At 42.4% G+C, this 25,300-nt stretch overlaps 1 protein-coding gene across 2 annotated transcripts in view; it reads left to right on the top strand.

Moving 5' to 3' along the window:
* The window catches only part of mmp15b (matrix metallopeptidase 15b), a 64,349-nt gene that overhangs the window by 5,640 nt on the left and 33,409 nt on the right, over nucleotides 1-25,300 (top strand). For both annotated transcript variants that reach the window (XM_057853813.1, XM_057853901.1), the window contains exons 2-4: nucleotides 16,168-16,316; nucleotides 16,379-16,501; nucleotides 16,570-16,877. In XM_057853813.1, the coding sequence (XP_057709796.1) occupies nucleotides 16,168-16,316; nucleotides 16,379-16,501; nucleotides 16,570-16,877 (580 nt within the window). The remainder of the gene's footprint in view (nucleotides 1-16,167; nucleotides 16,317-16,378; nucleotides 16,502-16,569; nucleotides 16,878-25,300) is intronic.

The following is a 25,300-nucleotide window of genomic DNA, read 5'->3' as shown; positions in this document are numbered from 1 at the left end:
CGTTAAATATTGTAACGTGATAAATGTAATAAATATCAATTCTCGCTGTTAACGCGATAAATTTGATAACCCTACCTTAAGCTTAATCTAAAGACTCTGGAAGAGTGTAACACATTATGTCTGTAACGTTAAATACAATTAGAAAACGATTTAACTAAAAAAAAAGATATATATATATGTGTATATATAAAAAAGGCATATTCAATATTCTTTTGCCGATTCCGATACTTTGAAAATGACGTTATCGGACCCGATCGATCGGCATCTCTAGTATTTACTGTAAGTCATAGAGCGCTTTTAATGTTTATACCATATCTAATGAGTTATTATCCAATAATGTAACATATACGCATTGTATGGACAACTCATGTAATATATCTAATTCCACACAAATTTAATGTGCCATGTAAGCCTGTCGCAATATGCAATAATTCCATTTATCGCGCAATATATAAAAATGAAGGCAGTAATTTTTCCGCTGCGATTTATCGCCTCGCGTGCACGTGCGTGTGCGGCAGACGTGCTGTTAAAAGTTCGGATTCCTCGTTACCAACTGCGCAAAATGCATCTTTGTTCCAAGTCCGGCAAAAACTAGCGCCGGAGCCAATCTTTCCCATTATATCCTGTTGTTCAACGTATACCGGCCGCATCAGTGCTCTGGAGTGACTGTGGACCATCTACAGCGCGCCGGTGTCGTTGACGTGTGGGCGCTCCCGTCAGGAGTGACATTTCACGCGGGTGGCTGTTTTTCGGCACAACGCCGGATATTTACAACGAAGTCCGCCAAAACATTGTTACCGACTAGGCTGCAACGAACAACCTCGCTTTGACAATAAACAGCTGAATGAAATTAAGAGCGCTGTGTCATAAGCTGGTGTTGTGTAATAATGAGCAGACCTGACTTCAGCGGCGCTTGTTAACTTTTTTAATGCGCGCACTCACTAGATATCATGAAATGGCACACTAGATGTGCTACGTCCCATGCCATTGGCTACGTGAGCACAGAGTGATTATGGGTTACGTAGTCCATATACCACATCGTTGAATTCTAAACTGTCATGACTGAATGGAAGTTAAGAAGGCCAAATCATTCCATACCAGTGACTACAGATAATGTTGCAAATATTGTTAATTCAGTACGTGACACAGATGGATTCGGACCACAAATAGGATGTCTTGCTCATGTAGTAAACCTAGCTGCTAAGAAAGCTGTAGCAATCAACAGTGTGCCTTGCCTCACTTTACAAACAGTAAAGATTGTTCTCAGCACTTTTGTACAAACGTTTTTCAGATCAGTAAGAAGTAAGCACATACAGTAAATATTATGCACTAAAATGCATGTTTATATGATGGCAATTTAATTTTTGCTCGCCAGTAAAAAAAAAAAAAACGAAACAAAAAATATAATTTTTTTTTTTTTTTTTTTTTACAGAGCATTAAATGTATTGAATCGGATCGAAAATCGTGACCCCCGTATCAAAAATCGTACCGAACCGTGACTTAACTGTATCGTTGCATCCCTATGGAACACCATTGCAGAAGCTATGACGGGGAAAAGTTTTCATTTGCCTAAATGCCTAAGTTATTAAGTGCAATTTTTTTTTCTCTCTTTTTTTTTTAAAACACATTTTATTTATTCTGTGGTGCTGTGCGGTATCAATATTGTTGTTGTTTTTTTACTTAAGAGGCATGGTCTATTGTTTTTAGTTGTGATTTCTTAAAAAGTATTTTTGAATTTATCTATTAATGTATACTGTATTCTCACTGTGTTATTGTAAATTGGTTTAAAAAAAAATTGGGGGGGCGCAATAATATCGCATATCGCAATAATTTATGAGAATAATTATCGCACACTAATATTTGTTATCGCGACAGGCCTAGTGCCATGTTTACTTCACTGTTAATATATGTCCATCCAATGTAACATACAGTATTAACATCACTTTTCTATAAATTTCTAATTGGTCTTTTTGCAGCATTTCTTACACATCAACCTATAATGTTACATATTTACAGGATATTCAATTAGTGTACTATACATGCAGCATATTTACATATCTAATGTTGATACACCTCACACATTTACATTATATTTTATACATCCATACACCTCTAATGAACTACGTTTACAGCATATATAACATCTGTACACCTCTAATTAATCATTTTGACACTACACCTAATGACATATGAACCTATAAAGGGACATACTGTACATATTGAAATTATTATCTATGTTTGTACAACTTATGTTGCATACAGTATGAACATATTATCGAATGAAGATACACCTCTTTACATCATATTTAATACAAACTTACTAATCCAATGTTAACATATGGTGGGAAGACAACAGTGGTCAGTTGCAGTTGTACAGCATGTGACACACGCATACACACAGCGCAGATGCATGCTGGGTAAGGACAGGGAGGCATCGGAAGCAAGACAATGGCTCCCCTTGTTTGGAGGCGAAAACGAGTGTGAGAGCAAATTTGAAGAAAAAAGGGAAAGAGCGAAGAGAGAGAAACAAGATAAGAACTTCTGAGCTGTTAAATTAGGTGTTGGCGACCTTGAACGTACCGTTTTGAGCAGATCAAAAGCTTTACGTGTTACTGCGTTTTTCGACAACAAAGTTTTTTTTTTGGTAATAATTATCTACTTCAGTTCTTCTCAATAACTATGGGACAACTCCCTAAAGTAGTTTGTTTCACATACCACCAGGGGGAGTGTGCAATCACTCAATTAGATGCTAAAATTTAGCATTGTGACAGTGTATCGAAAAGGTAATAAACTGCGATACTTTGTAGCCCAAAAGGTTATCGATATGCTCGCGCCAAGAACCGATATATCGTTTTAAAAAATTAACACTGTTTTAAAAGAAAAAGGAACCAACAGGTTGCTACCAAAGTCTTCCGTTAGAACAGTGTCTATGTTAGCTCACTGGCTGCTATTGATGGCGCGAGACATCCAGTTCATCCAGACTGGATTGGACGTCTATCTCCGTCAATGGCCCTGAAAATATAGAATTCACGGCAGTCTTTTGTGGGCATTTACAGATCATTTTCTGTTCATTTTAGGGCATTTACAGGTAACTTTACAGGGACATTCTTGAGTCATTTTCTTTTCAGTAATCCAAAATCAACGGGATGGGACCTATAAATGCCCCAATATGAACGAGAAGGGACCTGTAAATGTCCAAAATCAACAAGAAATTACCAATGAATGCCCCAGAATCAAAAGGAAGTGACATGTAAATGCCCAAAATCAACAGGAAGTGACCTGCAAATGCCTCAAAATACACAGGGAACAGTAAATGCCTGAAATCAACAGGAAAGGACCTGTAATTGCCCAAATTTAACACAAAATAACTAGGGCTGTCAAAATTATCGCGTTAACGGGCGTTAATTAATTTTTTAAATTAATCACGTTAAAATATTTGACGCAATTAATGCAGATGCCCCGCTCAGAGAGATTTAAATGACAGTACACCGTGAAACGCTCACTCGTTGTGTTTTATGGAGTTTTGCCGCCCTCTGCTGGCGCCTGGGTGCGACTTGATTTTATAGGCTTCAGCACCCATGAGCATTGTGTAAGTAATTATTGACATCAACAATGGCGGGCTACTAGTTTATTGTTTGATTGAAAATTTTACAAATGTTATTAAAACGAAAACATTAAGAGGGTTTTTAATATAACATTTCTATAACTTGTACTATCATTTTTCTTTTAAGAACTACAAGTCTTTCTATCCATGGATCGCTTTAACAGAATGTTAATAATGTTAATGCCATCTTGTTAATTTATTGTTATAATAAACAAATAGTCCTTATGTACCGTATGTTGAATGTAAATATGCATCTTGTGTCTTATCTTTCCATTCCAATAATAATTTACAGAAAAATATGGCATATTTTATAGATCGTTTGAATTGTGATGAATTACGATTAATTTTTAAGGTGTAATTAACTCGATTAAAAATGTTAATCATTTGACAGCCCTAAAAATAACATGTAATTGCCCCAAAATATACACGAAATGACCTGCAAATGCCCAAAATATGAAGGAAATGACCTGTAAATGCCCAAAATCAACAAGAAGTGACATGTATATGTCCAAAATCAACAGGAAGTGACATGTAAATGCCCTCGAATACACAGGGAACTGCAATTGTCCAAATTTAACACAAAATAACCTGTAAATGCCCTAAAATCAACAGGAAATGACCATAAAAATCAACAGGAAAGGATGTCCACTCAAAATGGTATTGGCTGCCACTGACGGATATGGACGTCAGTTTGTTTATTCGCTGCCATCCCTCCCACTTCAAACAGATTGATCGTCGTCTACTAGTGATGAAATCATTCCAATGCACAGCATAAGGATGAAAATTGGGTTTTTTTGGTTTAATATTTGTTTTGTAGAATATCCAATGTACCAATAATTGCGTTATCGTGAGCCTTGTATCAAAAATCGTATCCCTACTACGCCTGAACGATATATCGTTTAAACATCGCCATCGCGATGTGCACGTGCGTGATAGTTCTATCGCAAGCACGTGCGATAGTTTTTTTTTTTTTTTTAATCCATATACGCCTTCTTTCTACTCTGAGCACAGGCTCACACCCTCCCTCTCTCAGCCCTTTGTTCCTCTCAGTCACTGCGCACTTGCTTATTAAAGTTAACAATGGCTTTGATCTGGCCAAAGAAGCAGACTTCACACGGGGATGTCAATCATCGTTTAACTTGTTAAACAGTTTCTTCAAGGAAGCCGTGCTGGAATGAATGTGTGTGTGTGTGGAGATGTTAGAGACATATAAATGCCAGAAGTGATCATGAGGAATTTGAAATTTCTACATGTCACTCCAACAGTCACAGCTAAGGTAGATAAACAGTAGCATTTAATAAAGCCAAGCATTTATCGCCTAATTCTTTATTCTTGTTAAAAATGATTTGGTTGGACAGTTTTGTTTAAAACTGATCATAATTTTGACAAATGAAGTGCTTAAAAACCATTTTATATAATTTTTTAAAAATCACTTTGGGGGAAAAAGTGAGAAAAAACATGTCTTCTATGTATCTCTTTCCAAATGTATCTCTTTCCAATGCTAAATCTGAATAAATACATTGAGCACAAAACACACACACACACACAAAAATTGGGGGGGGGGGGGGGCGCAACTTCGCGGTTTTTCACTTATTGCGGCGGGTTCTGGTCCCCATTAACCGTGAAAAACGAAGGATCACTGTACACTGTGGTGATGGTAAGTCATCCAAATTCTTTCCAAACAGCTAAAGTCATCAAGTGAAAATTTCTTATAAAAAAAAAAATATATAATTTTTTTTAATAGCGCAATATAATATCGCAATATATCGCAAACCCCCCAAAAATCGCAACAATAGTTTTTTCCAATATCGTTCAGGCCTAATCCCTACCCAAAAATAATGTTCAGTTAGTGTTAGGGTTAAATGGCATTTGGATTATGAGGGGGTCCTATTTTTTTTCCAAAGCCCTCTTGCTGTGTCACTGTTGCGCAATTCCCGCGGTTGTCGTTTCTTGTGGATCCCGGTTCATTATTCCTAAAGAGTCACGTCTGCCCTTGGGACTGCTTTTTTGGATCCATTACTGCGCCCGCCAAATTGACTTGAGTGTTACGGATGCCGTGGTGCGGGACTTTTAAAAGGCTCCACTTGATGGATGATTTCCAAGACCCAGCCATTTACAAATAGCATTGTTTGGAGAATCACTGTGGCGTGTTGTGAATAAAAACATCAAATCTGTGATGTAAGAACAAGTTGAAGAACTGTAGCTCTCCAGTTGAGCTGCCACAAAGGATTATTTTGATTCTCAACTAATCATCCAGAGGGGTGTGACAACTGTAATATTGTCCACCCAAAACAAAATATATCAATTTACTGCTAGCTAGATACCTACAGTGGGGCAAATAAGTATTTAGTCAACCACTAATTGTACAAGTTCTCCCACTTGAAAATACAGTGGTACCTCTACATACGAATTTAATTCGTTCCAGGACCTTGTTTGTAAGTCGAAATGGTCGTATGTCGAGCAGGATTTTCCCATAGGAATACATTATAATTCCATTAATTCGTTCCAAAGCCTAAAAACATACACTAAATTCTTAATAAATACTGCTGGCACTGTTACAAATGGCAATTAAACATAGAAAAACAAATAAGTTATAAATAAATAAGTCAGAATAATATAATAAGAAGAAGAATAATTAATAATTATTCCTGTAAATAATGTAACGAATTGGATTCTAATATGGCGGACACTTTTTACTGTCCCTGAACGCACCGCGAAGCTGACGTCATAGTGAGATAGGTCGGTGCGGTAGAGATAATACTTTCGTTTTCTTGAGAGCAGTCAACTGCTTAAGACAATGGGCGTTTTGTGTTGGATAAGTTCTTAAATAAATGATAAAAACGTGACGAAGCTGGCGATTTCCTTGGCAATGTTACCACAATAATAATTGTCACCTTAACTTATAAATAGTGGCGAACGGTGGTCGGAAGAGGACCATGGAGCTGTATTGTTGAGCCAGTTCAGGGACGCGCACCCCAAGCTCATATTTTTCTATAACTTGCATCTTCATTTCAAAGGTAAGCATTACTTTTTTCCTTGTTTCTCCAACTGTATCAACTTTTTTTGAAAACTGTGTTGATTTCTCACACAAGAAAATCCACCGTGCGTTCGTTTGCAGTGCTGTCATGTCGTCGTATTTCGAGCAACTCGTCGGATGTAGAAACAAATGGCGGCTCAAATTTTACGTCGGATGTCGAAAAGATCGTGTGTCGAAGTGATCGTATGTAGAGGTACCACTGTATTTGAGAGGCCTGTAATTGTCAACATGGGTAAACCTCAACCATGAGAGACAGAATGTGGGGAAAAAAAACAGAAAATCCCATTGTTTGATTTTTAAAGAATTTATTTGCAAATCATGGTGGAAAATAAGTATTTGGTCAATACCAAAAAATCATCTCAATGCTTTTTTATGTACCCTTTGTTGGCAATAACGGAGGCCAAACGTTTTCTGTAACTCTTCACAAGCTTTTCACACACTGTTGCAGGTATTTTGGCCCATTCCTCCATGCAGATCTCCTCTAGAGCAGTGATGTTTTGGGGCTGTCGTTGGGCAACACGGACTTTCAACTCCCTCCACAGATTTTTAATGGGGTTGAGATCTGGAGACTGGCTAGGCCACTCCAGGACCTTGAAATGCTTCTTACGAAGCCATTCCTTTGTTGCCCTGGCTGTGTGTTTGGGACCATTGTCATGCTGAAAGACTCAGCCACGTCTCATCTTCAATGCCCTTGCTGATGGAAGGAGATATTCACTCAAAATCTCTCGATACATGGCCCCATTCATTCTTTTCTTTACACAGATCAGTCGTCCTGGTCCCTTTGCAGAAAAACAGCCCCAAAGCATGATGTTTCCACCCCATGCTTCACAGTGGGTATGGTGTTCTTCGGATGCAATTCAGTATTCTTTCTCCTCCAAACACGAGAACCTTGTGTTTCTACCAAAACGTTCTATTTTGGTTATAACTGACCATAACGCATTCTCCCAGTCCTCTTCTAAATCATGCAAATGCTCCCTAGCAAACCGCAGAAGGGCCTGGACGTGTACTGGCTTCAGCTGGGGGACACGTCTGGTAGTGTAGGATTTGAGTCCCTGGCGGCGCATTGTGTTACTGATAGTAGCCTTTGTTATTGTGGTCCCAGCTCTCTGTAGGTCATTCACTAGGTCCCACCGTGTGGTTCTGGGATTTTTGCTCACCGTTCTTGTTAACATTTTGACGCCACGGGGTGAGATCTTGCATGGAGCCCAAGATAGAGGGAGATTATCAGTGGTCTTGTATGTCCTCCATTTTCTAATAATTGCTCCCACAGTCGATTTCTTTACACCGAGAGTTTTACCTATTGCAGATTCAGTCTTCCCAGCCTGGTCAGGTCTACAATTTTGTCTCTGGTGTCCTTCAACAGCTCTTTGGTCTTGGCCATAGTGGAGTTTGGAGTGTGACTTACTGAGGTTGTGGACAGGTGTCTTTTATACCGATAATGAGTTAAAACAGGTGCCATTAATACAGGTAACGTGTGAAGACTCGTTAGACCTCGTTAGAAGAAGTTAGACCTCTTTGACAGCCAGAAATCTTGCTTGTTTTTAGGTGACCAAATACTTATTTTCCACTCTAATTTGGAAATAAATTCTTTAAAAATCAAACAAGTTGATTTTCTGTTTTTTCCCCCACATTCTGTCTCTCATGGTTGAGGTTTACCCATGTTGACAATTACAGGCCTCTCTAATCTTTTCAAATAGGAGAACTTGCACATTTGGTGGTTGACTAAATACTTATTTGCCTCACTGTATCACCTTTCTGATATATTGTCACACCCCTACTCTCTAGTATTTGACCGCATCCATCCTCTGTCGGCCATCAGCTTCTCCTCCCCCTTGTGAGACGTTTAGAGGGTAAGTTGCTTAGTGGGTGAAGAGATGGCAGCCGACCAAACCTCAAAATAAAAGCTGTGTTGGTATCTTGGCTGACATTGTGCTGGACACACAAGCACTTAAGCACACACTCCATTTTTTTTTTTTACAACTCCCAGTATATTGCCGGCTTTGGCAAGTACGATCAAGGACTTTCTGAAAGAACATTTAATAGATGAGGCCTCTCACATACACACACTGGTGTTCTTGTTTTGTATTCTGACGAGGGAAGACTTGAGGCTTTTACATCGATCGCGCTCGCGACCATAAATTGCCATAAATACTCACTGACCTCCCGTCGCGGTGCCTATTTTTGCTCGACGGACTTTGCAAAAATAATACGAGTCACATGACAGCCTCATTAATACGTAAGGGCAGGACTTGATGATAATGATGACGATGATAATCGATCAACACTCCGAAAAAACATATATTGTGTGACAATATATCAAAATGGTGATGTATCGCAATACTTTGTATTAGGTTTGCAGCTATCGGTTATTTTAGTAGTCGATTAATCGATGAACTAGTTAGTTCGAATAATTGAGTAATCGAAAAAGGGACATGAAAAAAGAAAATACGGTAAATAAGGATCTATGTACAACAAAAGAACAATTGGCTAACTTACATAGCCAAAGTCCGCTAGCTTAAATGCTATTAAAACGCTTACGTTTTGTTTTCCGCAATGCTCTCAACAAATGGTTCAGAAACACATTCCCACAAAAAAACGGCTAAATATACCTATAAACTAAATTACAAATGCATTAAAAAACAGTGGCTCAAACAAAAACTTGGCTTATGTTGGTCTTAACATGGAGAAGCTGGATTCAACCATGTGAAATGAGGCAGACTAGAGGGCAGTGTATCCACTCAAATCAGTACTGAATGCAAACACTTTCAAAATAAACCATTACAACTCCACTTTAACTCAACGAATACTTAAACAGCAAAATTTAATTAGATTTTTTTTTCAGTAATCGATTAATCGTTGCAGCACTACTTTGTATCCCAAAAGGTTGTGGATATGCTCCTGCCAGGAATCGATTTATCGTTTTTAAAAGCTTTCACTGTATGAAGAAAAAAAAGAATAAGAATCCAACAGGTTGCTACCAAAAGGTCACTAGAATGGTGTCTGCGTTAGCTCATTTGCTGCAATTAACGGCGGTAGATGTCCAAACCATTTTGACTGGGGGGTCCAAAGATAAATTGGACATCAAGCACCGTCAATGGCACTGGAACAAAACTTTCAAAGCCAGTCTTCCTGGTTTCAGGGGCACTTGTATATAACTTTATGTTCATTGTAGGGCATTTACAGGTCACTCTCTTGTTGATTTTGAGTAACTTCCTATTTGTTTAGGGATATTCCCGGGTCACTTCCTGTTCAGTAACCCAAAATCAACAGGAAGTGACCCAAAAAAATCAATATACTGCAGAATGATTTCGTGAACCATGTATCAATAATTGCTGTATCAGTAATAGGGGGGTAAGTGGGTCCCACACTTTTTCTCTATGGCGTGGCCTCCCCTCTGCCTGGGCTGCCAGCCGAGGGAGTGGGGGGAGGTCGGGGCTCCGATCTCGCGTCGTCCCGCGGCAGCTCCTCGGCGTTCTCCTGCTTCCGCCTTCCCCTCTTTTTTCTGCCTGGGTATCCGCCCTGCGCTCCGTTGCAGGTCGCTGGCTGGACGCCGGTGTACTGGCAGGGTGTGGCTTGCTCCGGCAGGGGACCCTGCCCTGCCCTGGACTTGGTGGGCTGTTGGGGGTCCTGTGGTGTGCCGTGCCGGTTTGGGGGGCTGCGGCTCGTGGGCCAGCCAAGCGGGCGCCTGGGGGTGGGCGTGGTGTTGGTAGTGCGTCCCCTCTTCCCATCCCTGAAGGCCCGTTGATGGGGGCTCAGGTGGCCCGGGGGACCATCCTGGATCCCAAGGGGGGTGACGATGGCTCCTTTGCTGGGCTGCGGGAGGAGAGATGGTCTGCACTAGCCCCCCCCCCCCCCCCCCCCCCCCGGGCTGGCTGGGGCTCAGCTTGACTGCGTGGCTGTTGCATGTTTGGTGGAAGTCGCCCTGGGGCAGGGATTGGTGGTGGTGGGGCAGCGTAGGGTCGGCTGCCGACATGCTTACACACACAAGGGATTCACACAATTTGTGGTTTCTAGATCACAGAGCTGATTTGTGTCCACTCAACCCCTCCCAATCACTTATCCCATAGCCCCACCCAGCCCCCTCCCTTTCTTTTCCCCCACATGGTGTCAACCGGAAATACATATAGCTTATGATAGCACCAACCTATTCATATTTAGTGTAGGCGTTCAATGTATTTCTTGTTGTTGTCTTTGTTTGTTTTCTTTCATGTTTCTTTTCTTTTGTTCCCCCATAACCCCTTCCTGTCCGCTGCTTTGTCATAATAAACGAGGTATGTTGAATGGTCACGATGGGAGTATGTCATACTCTCAATGTGAAACACTAAAACTGTTTAGACCAACCGGACACTTAGACTTCCATTCTCTGTGTCAAACAGCTGAACAGGACAGGTTAAAAAAAAAAAAAAAAAAAAAAAAAATCAACCATCAGATTGCTACCAGGAGTTCACAAGAATAGTGTCCGTGTAAGCTCACTTGCTGCAATTTTTCATTTCTTGACCTTGAATGTTCACTTTGACCTCATTGTTGTCACACTTCAACCAGTTGCGCTTCTCTTTTCCCACCGACTTGAGTAGTGGAAGTGAAACGCGGCACACCCGCGCCTTTTTTCTCCCACGGGGCGCGGATGGGATGTCGAGCAGCTGCTGTGCAGTGTCACTGCCGAAGGGCTGTTTGCTCTGAAGCAGTAGTAATGTTCATGATCATGTTGTCAATAGGCGTGGGTTCACTATAAACAAATTATCGTTTGTTTTTTTCATTCTTGCAAGGGCGCTTTCACACGAACACTGTTTGGTCCGTTTTAAAGAGTTCTCTTTCTCAGATAGTCCGCTTCATTTTGTAAATGTGAACGCGTGTTCGGACCAGACAACTGAACCCTGGTCAGGGATTCCCCTACATACAAGAGACTGTGGCGCACCGACACACCAAAATAAAAGCCGCCACGCCTTACAAATGAGTTTATTATTATTTAAAAAAAAAAAAAAAATTAAGGCTGTTTCAAATGAGCGGCACTCGAGTGTGAAAAGTTCAGCGACAACCTATTCATTGTGTATCGTAATGTCCGTAAATATGCGGGGCTCCCTTAAGACATGATCGGACTGGGGAGCTGTGATGCAAGGGGAAGCGAGTAGGAAGAATGGGGCGAATGGGCGAGGTACAATGCCTTTCAAAAGTATTCACCCCCCTTGAACCTTGCAACCTTTCACCACATTTCAGGCTTCAAAACATAAAGATATAAAATTTTAATTTTTTTGTCAAGAATCAACAACAAGTGGGACACAATCGTGAAGTGGAACAAAATTTATTGGATAATTTAAACTTTTTTAACAAAAAAACTGAAAAGTGGGGCGTGCAATATTATTCGGCCCCCTTGCGTTAATACTTTGTAGCGCCACCTTTTGCTCCAATTACAGCTGCAAGTCGCTTGGGTTATGTTTCTATTAGTTTTGCACATCGAGAGACTGACATTCTTGCCCATTCTTCCTTGCAAAACAGCTCGAGCTCAGTGAGGTTGGATGGAGAGTGTTTGTGAACAGCAGTCTTCAGCTCCTTCCACAGATTCTCGATTGGATTCAGGTCTGCACTTTGACTTGGCCATTCTAACACCTAGATATATTTATTTTTGAACCATTCCATTGTAGATTTGGCTTTATGTTTTGGATCATTGTCCTGTTGGAAGATAAATCTCCGTCCCAGTCTCAGGTCTTGTGCAGATACCGACAGGTTTTCTTCCAGAATGTTCCTGTATTTGGCTGCATCCATCTTCCCGTCAATTTTAACCATCTTCCCTGTCCCTGCTGAAGAAAAGCAGGCCCAAACCATGATGCTGCCACCACCATGTTTGACAGTGGGGATGGTTTGTTCAGGGTGATGAGCTGTTTTGCTTTTACGCCAAACATATCGCTTTGCATTGTGGCCAAAAAGTTCAATTTTGGTTTCATCTGACCAGAGCACCTTCTTCCACATGTTTGGTGTGTCTCCCAGGTGGCTTGTGGCAAACTTTAAAGGAGACTTTTTATGGATATCTTTGAGAAATGGCTTTCTTCTTGCCACTCTTCCTTAAAGGCCAGATTTGTGCAGTGTACAACTGATTGTTGTCCTATGGACAGACTCTCCCACCTCAGCTGTAGATCTCTGCAGTTCATCCAGAGTGATCATGGGCCTCTTGGCTGCATCTCTGATCAGTTTTCTCCTCGTTTGAGAAGAAAGTTTGGAAGGACGGCTGGGTCTTGGTAGATTTGCAGTGGTCTGATGCTCCTTCCATTTCAATATGATGGCTTGCACAGTGCTCCTTGAGATGTTTAAAGCTTGGGAAATCTTTTTGTATCCAAATCCGGCTTTAAACTTCTCCACAACAGTATCTCGGACCTGCCTGGTGTGTTCCTTGGTTTTCATAATGCTCTCTGCACTTTAAACAGAACCCTGAGACTATCACAGAGCAGGTGCATTTATACGGAGACTTGATGACACACAGGTGGATTCTTTTTATCATCATCGGTCATTTAGGACAACATTGGATCATTCAGAGATCCTCACTGAACTTCTGGAGTGAGTTTGCTGCACTGAAAGTAAAGGGGCCGAATAATATTGCACGCCCCACTTTTCAGTTTTTTTATTTGTTAAAAAAGTTTAAATTATCCAATAAATGTTGTTCCACTTCACGATTGTGTCCCACTTGTTGTTGATTCTTGACAAAAAAATTAAATTTCACATCTTTATGTTTGAAGCCTGAAATGTGGCGAAAGGTTGCAAGATTCAAGGGGGCCGAATACTTTTGCAAGGCACTGTAATCAGAGATAGTGGTCGCATGTCGAGTAGCGGTGCAAGGTGTGCGGTTCAAAGCCGAACCGTACGGTTCGCCCTGTACGGTTCAATACGCCTTTATGAACCGCGCCTTTTCGGTTTTTCAATTAATGTATTCCGAACGCTTGAGGAATGAATTGCTCGAGCTCTGTGTGACGTGAAGCACCGCTGTGGAGAAATTCCCGCCCCGCAAGTAAATGTCGGATCGCTGTTAAGCACCTGTGTAACAGAAACCGAGTAACGCCCTCTCTCGCTTGCGAGCGAAGTGAAAGTGAAACAAGAAAGGAAACAAAACACCATGGCGAGCGGAGGACTGGAGAGACCGAATTTTGAGGAAGCACCGGCTTCTTTCAAATCTGCAGTGTGGCAACATTTTGGTTTCTCTGTGGACTACAATGCGGAGGGAGAGAAAATATTGAAGAAAAAAAAAATGCAAGCATTGCTCAGCGCGTGTTCCCCATGCTAATGGCAATACTTTTATAACATGACTCCGGGACCACAGCCGGCATCACCCACAGATATCACTTTCTCAGGGTAGGACAACCTCGATGATGACACCAGTGAAAACACACGGCGGGCTTCAATTAATTTATTTGCAACGCTTGACCCGCGTTACATTGTTCCCTCGCGGACATATTTCTCCAACAACGTAATGTTTAAGTAGGAGTAGTAGTTAAAAAAAAAAAATCAATTGAAATATTTTTAAATATATGTGTAAAAGGTTATATAAAACAAATATTCTTTCAAAAATTTGGTTTTTCAACTGCCTTTATTGATGTTAATCATATTCTTTTTTAAATATAATTTTTAAAATACATTTATAGAATAAATAAACACCGCCATGGCCCCTTCCTTTGACTGCTGCCCAATTCTCTACGTACCCGACCCCTTTGGCCTCTCCTTCAGGTGATGAGCCCATGGGAAGTGGGACCCATGTTGCCTACTATTACAGGCCACCGGACGCTCGCCTTCGAGCCCCACCTCCAGCTCTAGAGGGGGGCCACGGTAACCCGTGTCCAGGCAAGGGAAACCTGGATCCATTCATTTTTTTTTTTTCGTCATACGGGGTCTTCTGAGCCATGCTTATTCTGGCCCCTCACATGTTTGCCATGGGTCACCCTGCTAAGGCAAGGCAAGGCAAGGCAAATTTATTTATATAGCACAATTCAACACAAGGCAATTCAAAGTGCTTTGGCATAAAGTCCCAGACAACATAAGGCGCTTTGGCACTGTTGTAACTATACGCAGTTCCTCGACCCTTTTGGGGGTGGATGACGTCATTTTGTGTGTTCGGATATGTAGGAACCTAGGACGCGGACCTCGTCTTCCGAGCTACATTTTAGCTCCGACTCTGAAGTGAGTACTTTCCGCGGGGCCGCAGGAACGATATTACGTAGCTCTTTGGTACTTCGCTGAAATCAGTGGCAAACACGCCCCTTACTTTTCGCGCATCACGTGAACACTTACATCCTTAGTAAACACGTCAAATACATTGTTTTACACTTACCCGTAGCCTCCTTTGTCGTCTACGGTCGTCTGTTACCCTTTCGGTCTCCATATTGCTTGCCTTTGTTTCTGTTGTCTTTTAATGTGCGCTACCAGTCTCGTCGTTAGACGCTGGGATTGCTCGCTGATGGAAACGATTCCCTTCAAACATGCAAGAATTGCTGCGGAGTCTTCAACGGTCTCCATTTCGTTGTCTTCCGTTTAGCTTATGCTGGGTGTGGCGACTGGCGAGTAAATAATGCGTCACTGGCGCAGACTACAACGTCACAGCAGGTCGTATTGGGCGTAGTACCCCATGTGCGAACACGACTACTTCGCGAAGGATAGCTCCTCGAACTACAGGAGGGCGGTATAGTTAAAGGAGCCAAGTACTCAAATTCCTACAGTGCGAAAGCGCCTATAGTTCCTTGGATCATTGGAACACGCAAACCCCTCCACCCCGATAAGGTGATGAGTGACCCACTTAGGAGTATCGGCATCTTGGGCATCTGGTTCGGATGCCTCCTGGACGCCTCCTTGGAGAGGTGTTTCCGGCATGTCCCACCAGTGGGGGAAGACCCCAGGGATGACCCAGGACACGCTGGAAAGACTGTCACCAGGCTGGGCTGGGAATGCCTTGGGAACCCACTGGAGAGCTGGTTGAAGTGGCTAGGGAGAGGAAAGTCTGGGCTTCCCATGCTCAAGCTGCTGCCCCAGCGACCCGACCCGGGATTAAGCGGTAGACGATGGGTTGATAGATGAATAAACAAACAACAAAACCCAATCATATGAACAATAACACGACATAACATTCATCCATACTCATTTCCAGCAATAAATATCACGTGATTTATATATGAGTTGATTTGACTCATTGCAATAAAATGGGAGATTAATTGGCTATCAAAATGTTTGTGGCAGACCTACTGTAAACCAAAGTTAAAAAGAAAGTATAAATCGGAAGGAGTGGTTGTGTCAACATGGGACATTGTGCGCAACGGGCGTGACCTGCGGGAGTGTAGCCATATCTAATCTCAGCCTTGTGCGCGATATAAGGTTTCCACACAACAGCTGGGTGTATCATCTGTCATTCAAGTATCATGGTTTCTCCCTCCAGTCAGTCATGAAACCCCCCTTGCATACTAAATGCAGCAGTTAGCAATCATTTTTGACAAATTCCCAGAATGGAAACGTTTAGAGTTTTTGCCTCTAAATCTGCTTGGTCTGGTTGTGTTCGCAGTCATGGCTGAGGATGTATGGCTACTTGCCTCAGGCCAGCAGGCAAATGTCCACCATGCGCTCCACGCAGATCCTGGCCAACGCCATCAGTGACATGCAGCGCTTCTACGGCCTGGAAGTCACCGGGCAAATGGACGCGCAAACCATCAGGTAGGCAGACATTATCCAAGTTTGAGAACATTCAAATTTACAGTTTTCTTCGCCACCTTTAGCGCTATGAAGAGACCCCGCTGTGGCGTACCCGACAAGTTCGGAGGCCAAATTAAAACCAACGTGAGGCGCAAACGCTACGCCCTCACCGGGCATAAATGGAACAAGAACCATCTCACGTACAGGTGAGAACATCAGAAAGGATTAAATTCACATCGTGAAAATGAATGAACCGGAATTTTTCGTCCTTCAGCATCCAGAACTACACCCCCAAGATTGGCGAGTACAACTCCTTCACGGCCATCCGGCAGGCCTTCAAGGTGTGGGAGAGCGTCACCCCGCTGACGTTTGACGAAATCCCCTACCAGGAGATCAAGTACGGTCGGCGTAAGGAGCCCGACATCATGCTGTTTTTTGCGTCCGGTTACCACGGCGACAGCTCCCCGTTTGACGGCGAGGGCGGCTTCCTGGCCCACGCCTACTTCCCCGGGCCCGGCATGGGCGGTGATACGCATTTTGATTCGGACGAGCCGTGGACCATCGGGAACCAGAACGTACAGGGTAGGTAGTTTCAACATAATACAAAGCTAATTCAACCAAAGATGGGCTGAACGACATTGGAAAAAAATGTCATTATGGGTGGTTGAAGATCTGTGCCTGACATGGACCTAGTGGGCTGGTGGGGTCCCGCAGTGTGTGACGTTGGTTGGGGGGTGCAGCTGTGGCTGAAGGTTTGTCTAGGCGGGCGGTGGTTGGTCCGTCTCTTCCCTGAGAGCTGGTTAATGGGGGCTCGGAGGATGGTCCAGGGATGACGGTGGCCTCCTAGTTGGGTATGCCACACTCGCTCCCCCTCGATCGTGGTGTCGGCGGGGCCCCAGGGCGGTCCCCGCGCAGCCTTTCCACTTTTCCTTAGTACTATCATGCATCTTAGTGGGTTTATGCTAAGCCTGTCGCGATATGCAATAATTCCATTTATCGCACGGTAAATGAAAATGAAGGCTGTAACTTTCCTGCTGTGATTTATCGACTCACATGCGTGCGTGCGTACGCGCCAGATGTGCGGCGGACGTGCTGTTAAAAGTTCGGCTTCCTTGTTCGTGCAATATGCTGTGACGAAGATTCACTCTGTTTTATTGACTTCTGGTTATAAATGAAATCAGCCTTAGAAAATAGATTAGTTTAAACAATTTTCCAATTTCTGATGAAAAAACTGAGAAATTGAGCTTTTTGTAAACGCATACATTTCAAACACAACTTTGACTTTAACACAGCTATTTTTTGCTTTAGTTACATCCCAAAAATCTGAATAATGTTTTCCTTTTACAAAATAACATTAACAACAAGACAAATAGAGCTGGGAATCTTTGGGCACCTAACGATTCGATTACGATTATGATTCAGAGGCTCCGATTCGATTATAAAACGATTATTGATGCACCCCCCTCCTTTTTTTTTCCTCTTTTTTTTTTTTTTTTTTTTAATGTTTTGTACATTAGTTCCAAAATTGTTCAAAAATACTCTCAGGCTAAACCACACTACTATTTCAGTATCAAGTTAACATATAGCAGTAAACAAATATACAAAAATAACAGTAAATAAAAAACTCCAGTCCCCATTCTGTATCAGCAGCTTTAAACTACATTCAATTAATTTAATGTTGTGAATCAACCATTAAATTTGTTAAAATTGCTCCCGTTATTCCATAATTTCCCTTTTAAAACTTTCACATGTCGAAAGTAGACAAAACTATTGTAAAGTTAGATTCAAGTCAATATTTTACCGATTTAGGAGTATTTTAGATAAAAAGTTAATTAGGTTTGCTTGGAAGGTTCGCTACAACAGCCTTGCAAGGAAGTGTACTGCTTTAAGATGGCGGGCGTTTATAACGCCTGCATCTAGCTTTTTGTAGATGTGCTGCTAACACTACCAAATCTATAATGCATCTAGTCCTATATAAATGATATCCACCGTAACATTATATGGATGTACTTTTCTAGCAGCAGTCAGGTATGTTGTTGTGTTTTTTTATCTCGTTGCATGAGTTGAGCTAGAGCCGTGAGTTGAGCATTGGCATTACCCGAGGGGCCGGGTAATGGGAAGCATGATGTTTAGCTACTCTCGCTACGTTCCGTCCCGAAGACCGCGCGGCGCGCTGAGTGTTGTGTACTTCCGCCTTACTTCGCATATTTTAATAATCGGAATTTGGATGTTTGTGAATCGTTCTCGAATCTTCCACGGCCGAATCGCGAATAATCTAAGAATCGGAAATTTTGCACACCTCTAAAGACAAATAGAGCTTTTGATCGCAAAGTTACAATTTATTTACACATAACCAGTGTTGTTAATAAAGGCGTTACAATATAACGGCGTTACTAACGGTGTTATTTTTTTCAGTAGTGGGTAATCTAATTAATTACTTTTCTCATCTTGGCAACGCCGTTACCGTTACTGAGGACAGAAAGGCATGCGTTACTATATTGGTCGAAAAGTCTGAGGGAGACGGACTCACCGAGACGACAGAGCAGAGCAGGAGTGGGGAGGAGGCAAGAAAGTTGTGACGCCGAGCAAACGCGATGCTAGGTAGCTCTAATAATACATGTTGTAGCCGATAGCCTACAAACTACGCCCGCATGTTATGGTAGATATGGTAGACATGGTAGATATCACATGTACTGTACATAGACATAACTAGATGCAAAATGACAGACATGGCACTAAATGAGTTAGTAGACAGCCGCCATCTTAAAGCAGTAGACTTTTTAGGACGGCTCTGTTGTAGAGAACCTTCCTAGCGAACCTAAGTAACTTTTTATCTAAAATACTTCTAAATCGGCAAAATCTTGACTTGAATCTATCTTTAAATGATGAAACTGTTTTAAAACTTTCATATGTCGAAAGTAGAGAGAAGGGAACTAATGCAATAATGGGAGCAATTTTAACAACTTTTAACAGTTGATTCAGGGTAAAGGGTAAATTAGGGTAAAGAATTGGGCTCGGGCCAATTGTACCAAAAACCTTCACAAAAAACTTCACATAGTGTGGCCAATGTTTTTTTTTTTTTTTTGAGGAAAAAAAAAAAAAAAAAAGTAATTATCACCAATTACTTTGCCAAGTAACTAATTACTCTTACATTCAGGTAATTGAGTTACTAACGCAGTTACTTTTTGGGAGAAGTAATTTGTAACTATAATTAATTACTTTTTTCAGTAAGATTACCAACACTGCACATAACTAACTGAGAGATGACGCAGTTGTGGCTCCGACGGCCGGGGTAAACCTCATCGGCGCCTGTCTCATAAAGATGGATTTTTTTTTAGTCTTTCCAGCACGGACTCAACGGCATCGTCCACTGCACTGGTGGTCCTAGTCGTTCTGCTCGGTCGTCCAGCGCCTGGCATAGCAGGCACCCTCCCGGTTGTTCTGCTCGGTCGTCCGCCGCTTGGCATCCTGGACGTCCATTCGGTCGTCCTCTGCTTGCGCCCCGGCCGTGTGGCTCGCCGTTCGTTCCGTTGAATCGGGTTGGGGGTCTCAAATGCACTACTGTCCTCCAGTGGCCAGTTTTATTGCTTTAAAATGGATTTTCAGCTATGTGCTTTGGAGCTAAGTTGAATCAGAACCTAGAGATGTCTCTTGTAAAAAAAAAAAAAGCGTAAAAGACATATAAATACGTCTTTGGCACACTGAAACAATTAAAAATAGAACGTATTTATATGTTTTTGGGAGCAAATGAGTTAACTTTTTATCTAAGATACTCCTGTTTTGAACTGCTAACTTAATACAGTGGTACCTCTACATACGAATTTAATTCGTTCCAGGACCTTGTTTGTAAGTCGAAAAGGTCGTATGTCGAGCAGGATTTTCCCATAGGAATACATTATAATTCCATTAATTCGTTCCAAAGCCTAAAAACACACTAAATTCTTAATAAATACTGCTGGCACTGTTACAAATGGCAATTAAACATAGAAAAACAAATAAGTTATAAATAAATCATTCAGAGTAATATAATAATAAGAAGAATAATTAATAATTATTCCTGTAAATAATGTAACGAATCGGATTCTAATATGGCGGACACTTTTTACTGTCCCTGAACGCACCGCGAAGCTGACGTCTCAGTGAGATAGGTTGGTGCGGTAGAGATAATACTTTCGTTTTCTTGAGAGCAGTCAACTGCTTAAGACAATGGGCGTTTTGTGTTGGATAAGTTCTTAAATAAATGATAAAAACGTGACGAAGCTGGCGATTTCCTTGGCAATGTTACCACAATGATAATTGTCACCTTAACTTATAAATAATGGCGAACGGTGGTCGGAAGAGGACCACGGAGCTGTATTGTTGAGCCAGTTCAGGGACGCGCACCCCAAGCTCATATTTTTCTATAACTTGCATCTTCATTTCAAAGGTAAGCATCACTTTTTTCCTTGTTTCTCCAACTGTATCAACTTTTTTTGAAAACTGTGTTGATTTCTCACACAAGAAAATCCACCGTGCGTTCGTTTGCAGTGCTGTCATGTCGTCGTATTTCGAGCAACTCGTCGGATGTAGAAACAAATGGCGGCTCAAATTTTACGTCGGATGTCGAAAAGATCGTGTGTCGAAGTGATCGTATGTAGAGGTACCACTGTACTGAAATAGTCGTTTTTTTTATAATCCTGAGAGGATTTTGGTTCAATTTTTGTAACTAATGTACGAAACATTAAAAGCAGCTTATACCTCGGGGGGTGGGGGGGATGGTTCAATCATCGTTTATCGAATCGTTAACTCTGAATCGTAATCATTAGGTGCCCAAAGATGCCCACCTCTAACCCATTATACAGCCGAGATTAAAACCCAAACAGACAATGTAATACACACAGATGTACAGTGTTCTTTATCCTCTGCCAAAAATGCATGCAATGCAACAGTGTTACCTGCACTTTAAACTTGTATTTTGTCTAATGAATTGTATTTCTGTTCAAGAGTGGGAGTACATTGGCACCTTCCGAAAATTAGCATTGAGGCAAATGTTGAATAATCAACAAAAACAGTGGTTCAGAAAATTCTTACTTTGTGAGTCCTCCCCCACTAATTCAAAGAATATAAGAGAGAAGAGAAGTTCAAGTCATTCCGTGCAAACCATTAAGTTGCCTGCAAACTCATTTTTAGTGTTTTAGTCAAAGAGCAGTGGAGTGAAACGGTGCGTTTAAAGACTTTCAGACTGTCTTAATGGTGAGACAAGACGGTCCTTTGGCTACTCTTTGAGGCCTTAATCAGTAGAGTGTGGCGACAAAGAGGGCAGTCTACGCCTGGTCCTCGGCGGAACCGACTCCCACTTCATGCACACACAAACACGCTCAGCCACCCTGTCTGTTCTGTTTGTAGATAAGGGGACACAAAAGACCACTGTCACAAACAGGGGGAGGGGGTGTTAAAGGCTGGACAACAATGAGACTTCTTCTACAGGATGCATAGTGTAGCAAGCAAGCAAATATCCTAAATTCTGCACCATAGAGCACCTGACTATAAACTGAATACTTTTTTTAAATCAATAATACTTTCTCTCTACTTTTTAGTATGCTTTTTTGTTAACGCTTTGCCTGCCATTGACGGCGATGGACGTCCAATCCATTTGAAGTGGGAAGGTTGTCAGCAAATCGTTGTTTTTGTCACCGATGACCGTAATGAAAATGTTTTTCATGATGATGACGAGACAATAACGAGCTAATAACAGTTCAGACGAATGCTAGTTTTTGTCTGTTTGTTTTTGTAGGCTCTAATAAGCCACCGTTGTTCTCTTTTACTCAAAAATGTTATTAGAAACACATATGTTATTGCCATTGATTTAAAAATCTAATTTTTAGCACATGTTTTGACCTACGGAGGGCACCATGTTTTATGCGTGCAACGGATGCTCAGGGTGATGAGGCAGTTGGTCTGGACTGGGAGAATAGCTGTTCTAGCTAGCAAGCTAAGCTAGTATGACGACTGCCACGACTTTGTCACATTCTGCTATTAGTCAGATTGTTTTGTTACAGAGATGTGAGATGAGTTCCCCATTTCGTACCTGCATTCAATTCTAGCTCAGCAGAAGTGTCTTTAAACCGATCCTAGGCGCCATACCGAGATATTGACTCGCTGCCACTTGACAGTTTGTACATCCCTTCGTTACTAGTGTAACCGGTGTGTCCGCGTGCGCCCACGTTCCAATCCCACTGCGCTCAGGTCAAGACTCTCGAACCCGCGCCGCACGACGCGTCCACTTGGCAGGCAGAAACACTAACTGTTAGGTTAAAGCACGAGCTGACGGCCCAGCCGCCAGTGCACCCACATGAAGGCATCGGAGGGAAGGTTTTTTTCACGCACCGCTCACTAAGCCTGGTTCAATATGCAATAATTCCATTTATCGCGCGGTATATAAAAATGAAGACGATAATTTTCCTGCTGCGATTTATCGCCTCGCGTGCACGTGCGCGCGTTTGTCACGTGGATGCGCTCGTGAAGCACGCGGTTGCCGCTGATGTGTGGCAGACGTGCTTGACAGCGCTGTTTAAAGTTCAGCTTCCCTGTGCCACTCTGTTTTGTTAACTTCTGGGTATGTTCGTTTTATACATTTGAGTTTGAGTGACCGTCATTTAATGGATGGAGGCAAGGCCGAGTGCACTGTCGGCGCACAGCAATGAGCGAGCGGAATGAGGAAGAGGACGAACCCATCTGCAAAATGTTTCTGGAGGTTGTTTCAACAACGATGACCAACAGAATAAATCTACATTATCATTAAAAACACTATCATCCTCTCCAGTTTTCACTGCTTAGTATGAAAACTGCATCGTAACAAGCAGAGCCTCCTCCTCGTGTTAATTGACAATTAGAGGTATTCGCTTGATGTGAGAAATACAGACGACACCGCGCAAAATAGCGTTCCCTCACGGAAAGCGAAGTCAGCTACATTGCTGAAGAAGTGAGACCGTTTTACCTCTGTTTAATGATATTTGATACCTTTGGGAGACAAATTTTTGGTTACTGCTACTTAGTCTATTTTTCTCTGTTGTTGTTGAAGTGCAATTACAGTGACTGCAACTTTATACCTATGTGCCTAAATGCTTGTTATTAATTGCAATTTTATCTTTTCTTGAAAAAAGACATTTTATTCATTATGTGTTTCTGTGCTGTATTAATATTGTTGTCTTTTACTTGAAGGAGTCTATTGTTTTTAGTTGTGATTTCTTAAAAGGTATTTTTTAATTTAAAAGTAAACATTTATTATTTATTTAAATGGGTGTAATTGATCTACTAATATATACTGTATTCTCTGTAGTCTATATTCTTTTATTGTTAATCAGTTAAAAGGGGACGGGACTTGATAAGCATATGCTTCTCTCGTCAGCCCTCGTCTTCTCTTCGGTTTTTTCGGGTTACTCATATCACATTTTGCGACTGTCAATGATATCGATGATGATGACAATAAATAAATTAACGCTCAAAAAAAGAAAAGTTTTTTTTTGGGGGGGGGGGGGGGGGGGGCACCGCAATAATATCGCATATCGCAATAATTTATCGCCCACTAAAATGTGTTATCGCGACAGGCCTACCGCTCACACATGCAGACCTGCGTGTACCTGTTACATTCAACCCCCGAAAACCTTCACTGCCGATCCGGATCAGGGCACCAATGTAACCGGTGTGTCCGCGCCGCGCCCACGTTCCAATCCCACCTCGCTCAGGTCAAGACTGGAACCCGCACGACGCGTCCATTCGGCAGGCAGAAACACTAACCGCTAGGCATTAGCTCGAACTGACGGCCCAGCCACCAGCGCACCCACATGAAGGCATCGGAGGGAAGGTTTTTCCACGCACACAAGCGTGTGTACCTGTTACACTAGTTGCATCATTGCCTTGTTTATTTCGTTTGTCTGCCTCTCACCGCCGATTTCCCTTTAGTTTTTTAAAAATGATCCCAACCTGTGTCATAGTCCTGTGGTCTACGCAGTCGTCTGTCGCACGGGAAACGTTCTAAACCCGCTGGAGACCTTCATTTATTGCTTTTGCTGCTCGTTTTGTGAAATATCGGCAGTGCTGTCCTGCTCATCACTTCTCCGCTCGGGTTCAAATTGGAGAGGCAGAACGGACGACTTGTTTATGTAGCTAACGAGTGACACTGTGGAAGTACGGCAGTGATGCCCAGTGACGTCACAGCCCAGGGTGCCTTGCGTCGGCAACAACAATGGCGACCTACTAGTTAAGCTAATTTTTCAAGCTTTATAAAAATGAACATTAAGAAGGGTTTGGATATCAAATTATTATAACTCATACTAACATTTGATTTTAAGAACAAGTCTTTCTGTCCGTGGTTCTCTTTAAAGGTGTATGCTGAGTGATCATAAAACACTAAATGTAACTCGTGCGGCCTCTCTGCGTTCTACTGCTTCCACCTTCCTCTCTCATTTCTACCCGGGCATCTTTCTTGGGCCCCGCTGCAGATTGCTGGCTGGATGCCGGCGGGGTGTCGCCCACTCCGGGTGGGGATCCTTTCCTCCGAGTGGGGGGTTGCGGCGGTGCCCGGGAGTCTGGGTGAGTAGGCGTGCGTGGGGGCCGATGGTGCGTCCCCTTGTCCTTTCTGTGAGGGCTGTTTAGTGGGGGCGCGGAGGGTCCGGAGGACCGCCATGGGTCCCAGTGGATGACAGTGGCCCCTTTGATGGGGCTGCCGTGCTCTACTGGGCGGTGCTGGGGCCCTGTGGTGGCCCCCACGCAACATTTTCACTTTTCTGCAGGACTAGACTATCATTAGACTATCGTTTCACACATGACTGGGTGCAATTAGACACACTCAGGTAGAGAAATTGTCAGTGCCAGGATTAGCGATTAGGTAGCGTAGAATAGAATATCAACATATCTGCAATTATGGCTGATTTATGCTCCTGCCATGTGGTCACGGCAGACCTACGCTGTTAATGCAGACCCCGTCACGTCAGCCTGAAAGTCATACTTTAAAACGGTTGGGGGGC

This window comes from Corythoichthys intestinalis, chromosome 1 (genome assembly GCF_030265065.1).
Source record: "Corythoichthys intestinalis isolate RoL2023-P3 chromosome 1, ASM3026506v1, whole genome shotgun sequence".
NCBI classification, from domain to species: Eukaryota; Metazoa; Chordata; class Actinopteri; order Syngnathiformes; family Syngnathidae; genus Corythoichthys; species Corythoichthys intestinalis.
The sequence above is the reverse complement of the archived record's forward strand: the minus strand, read 5'-3'. Positions and strand labels throughout refer to the sequence as shown.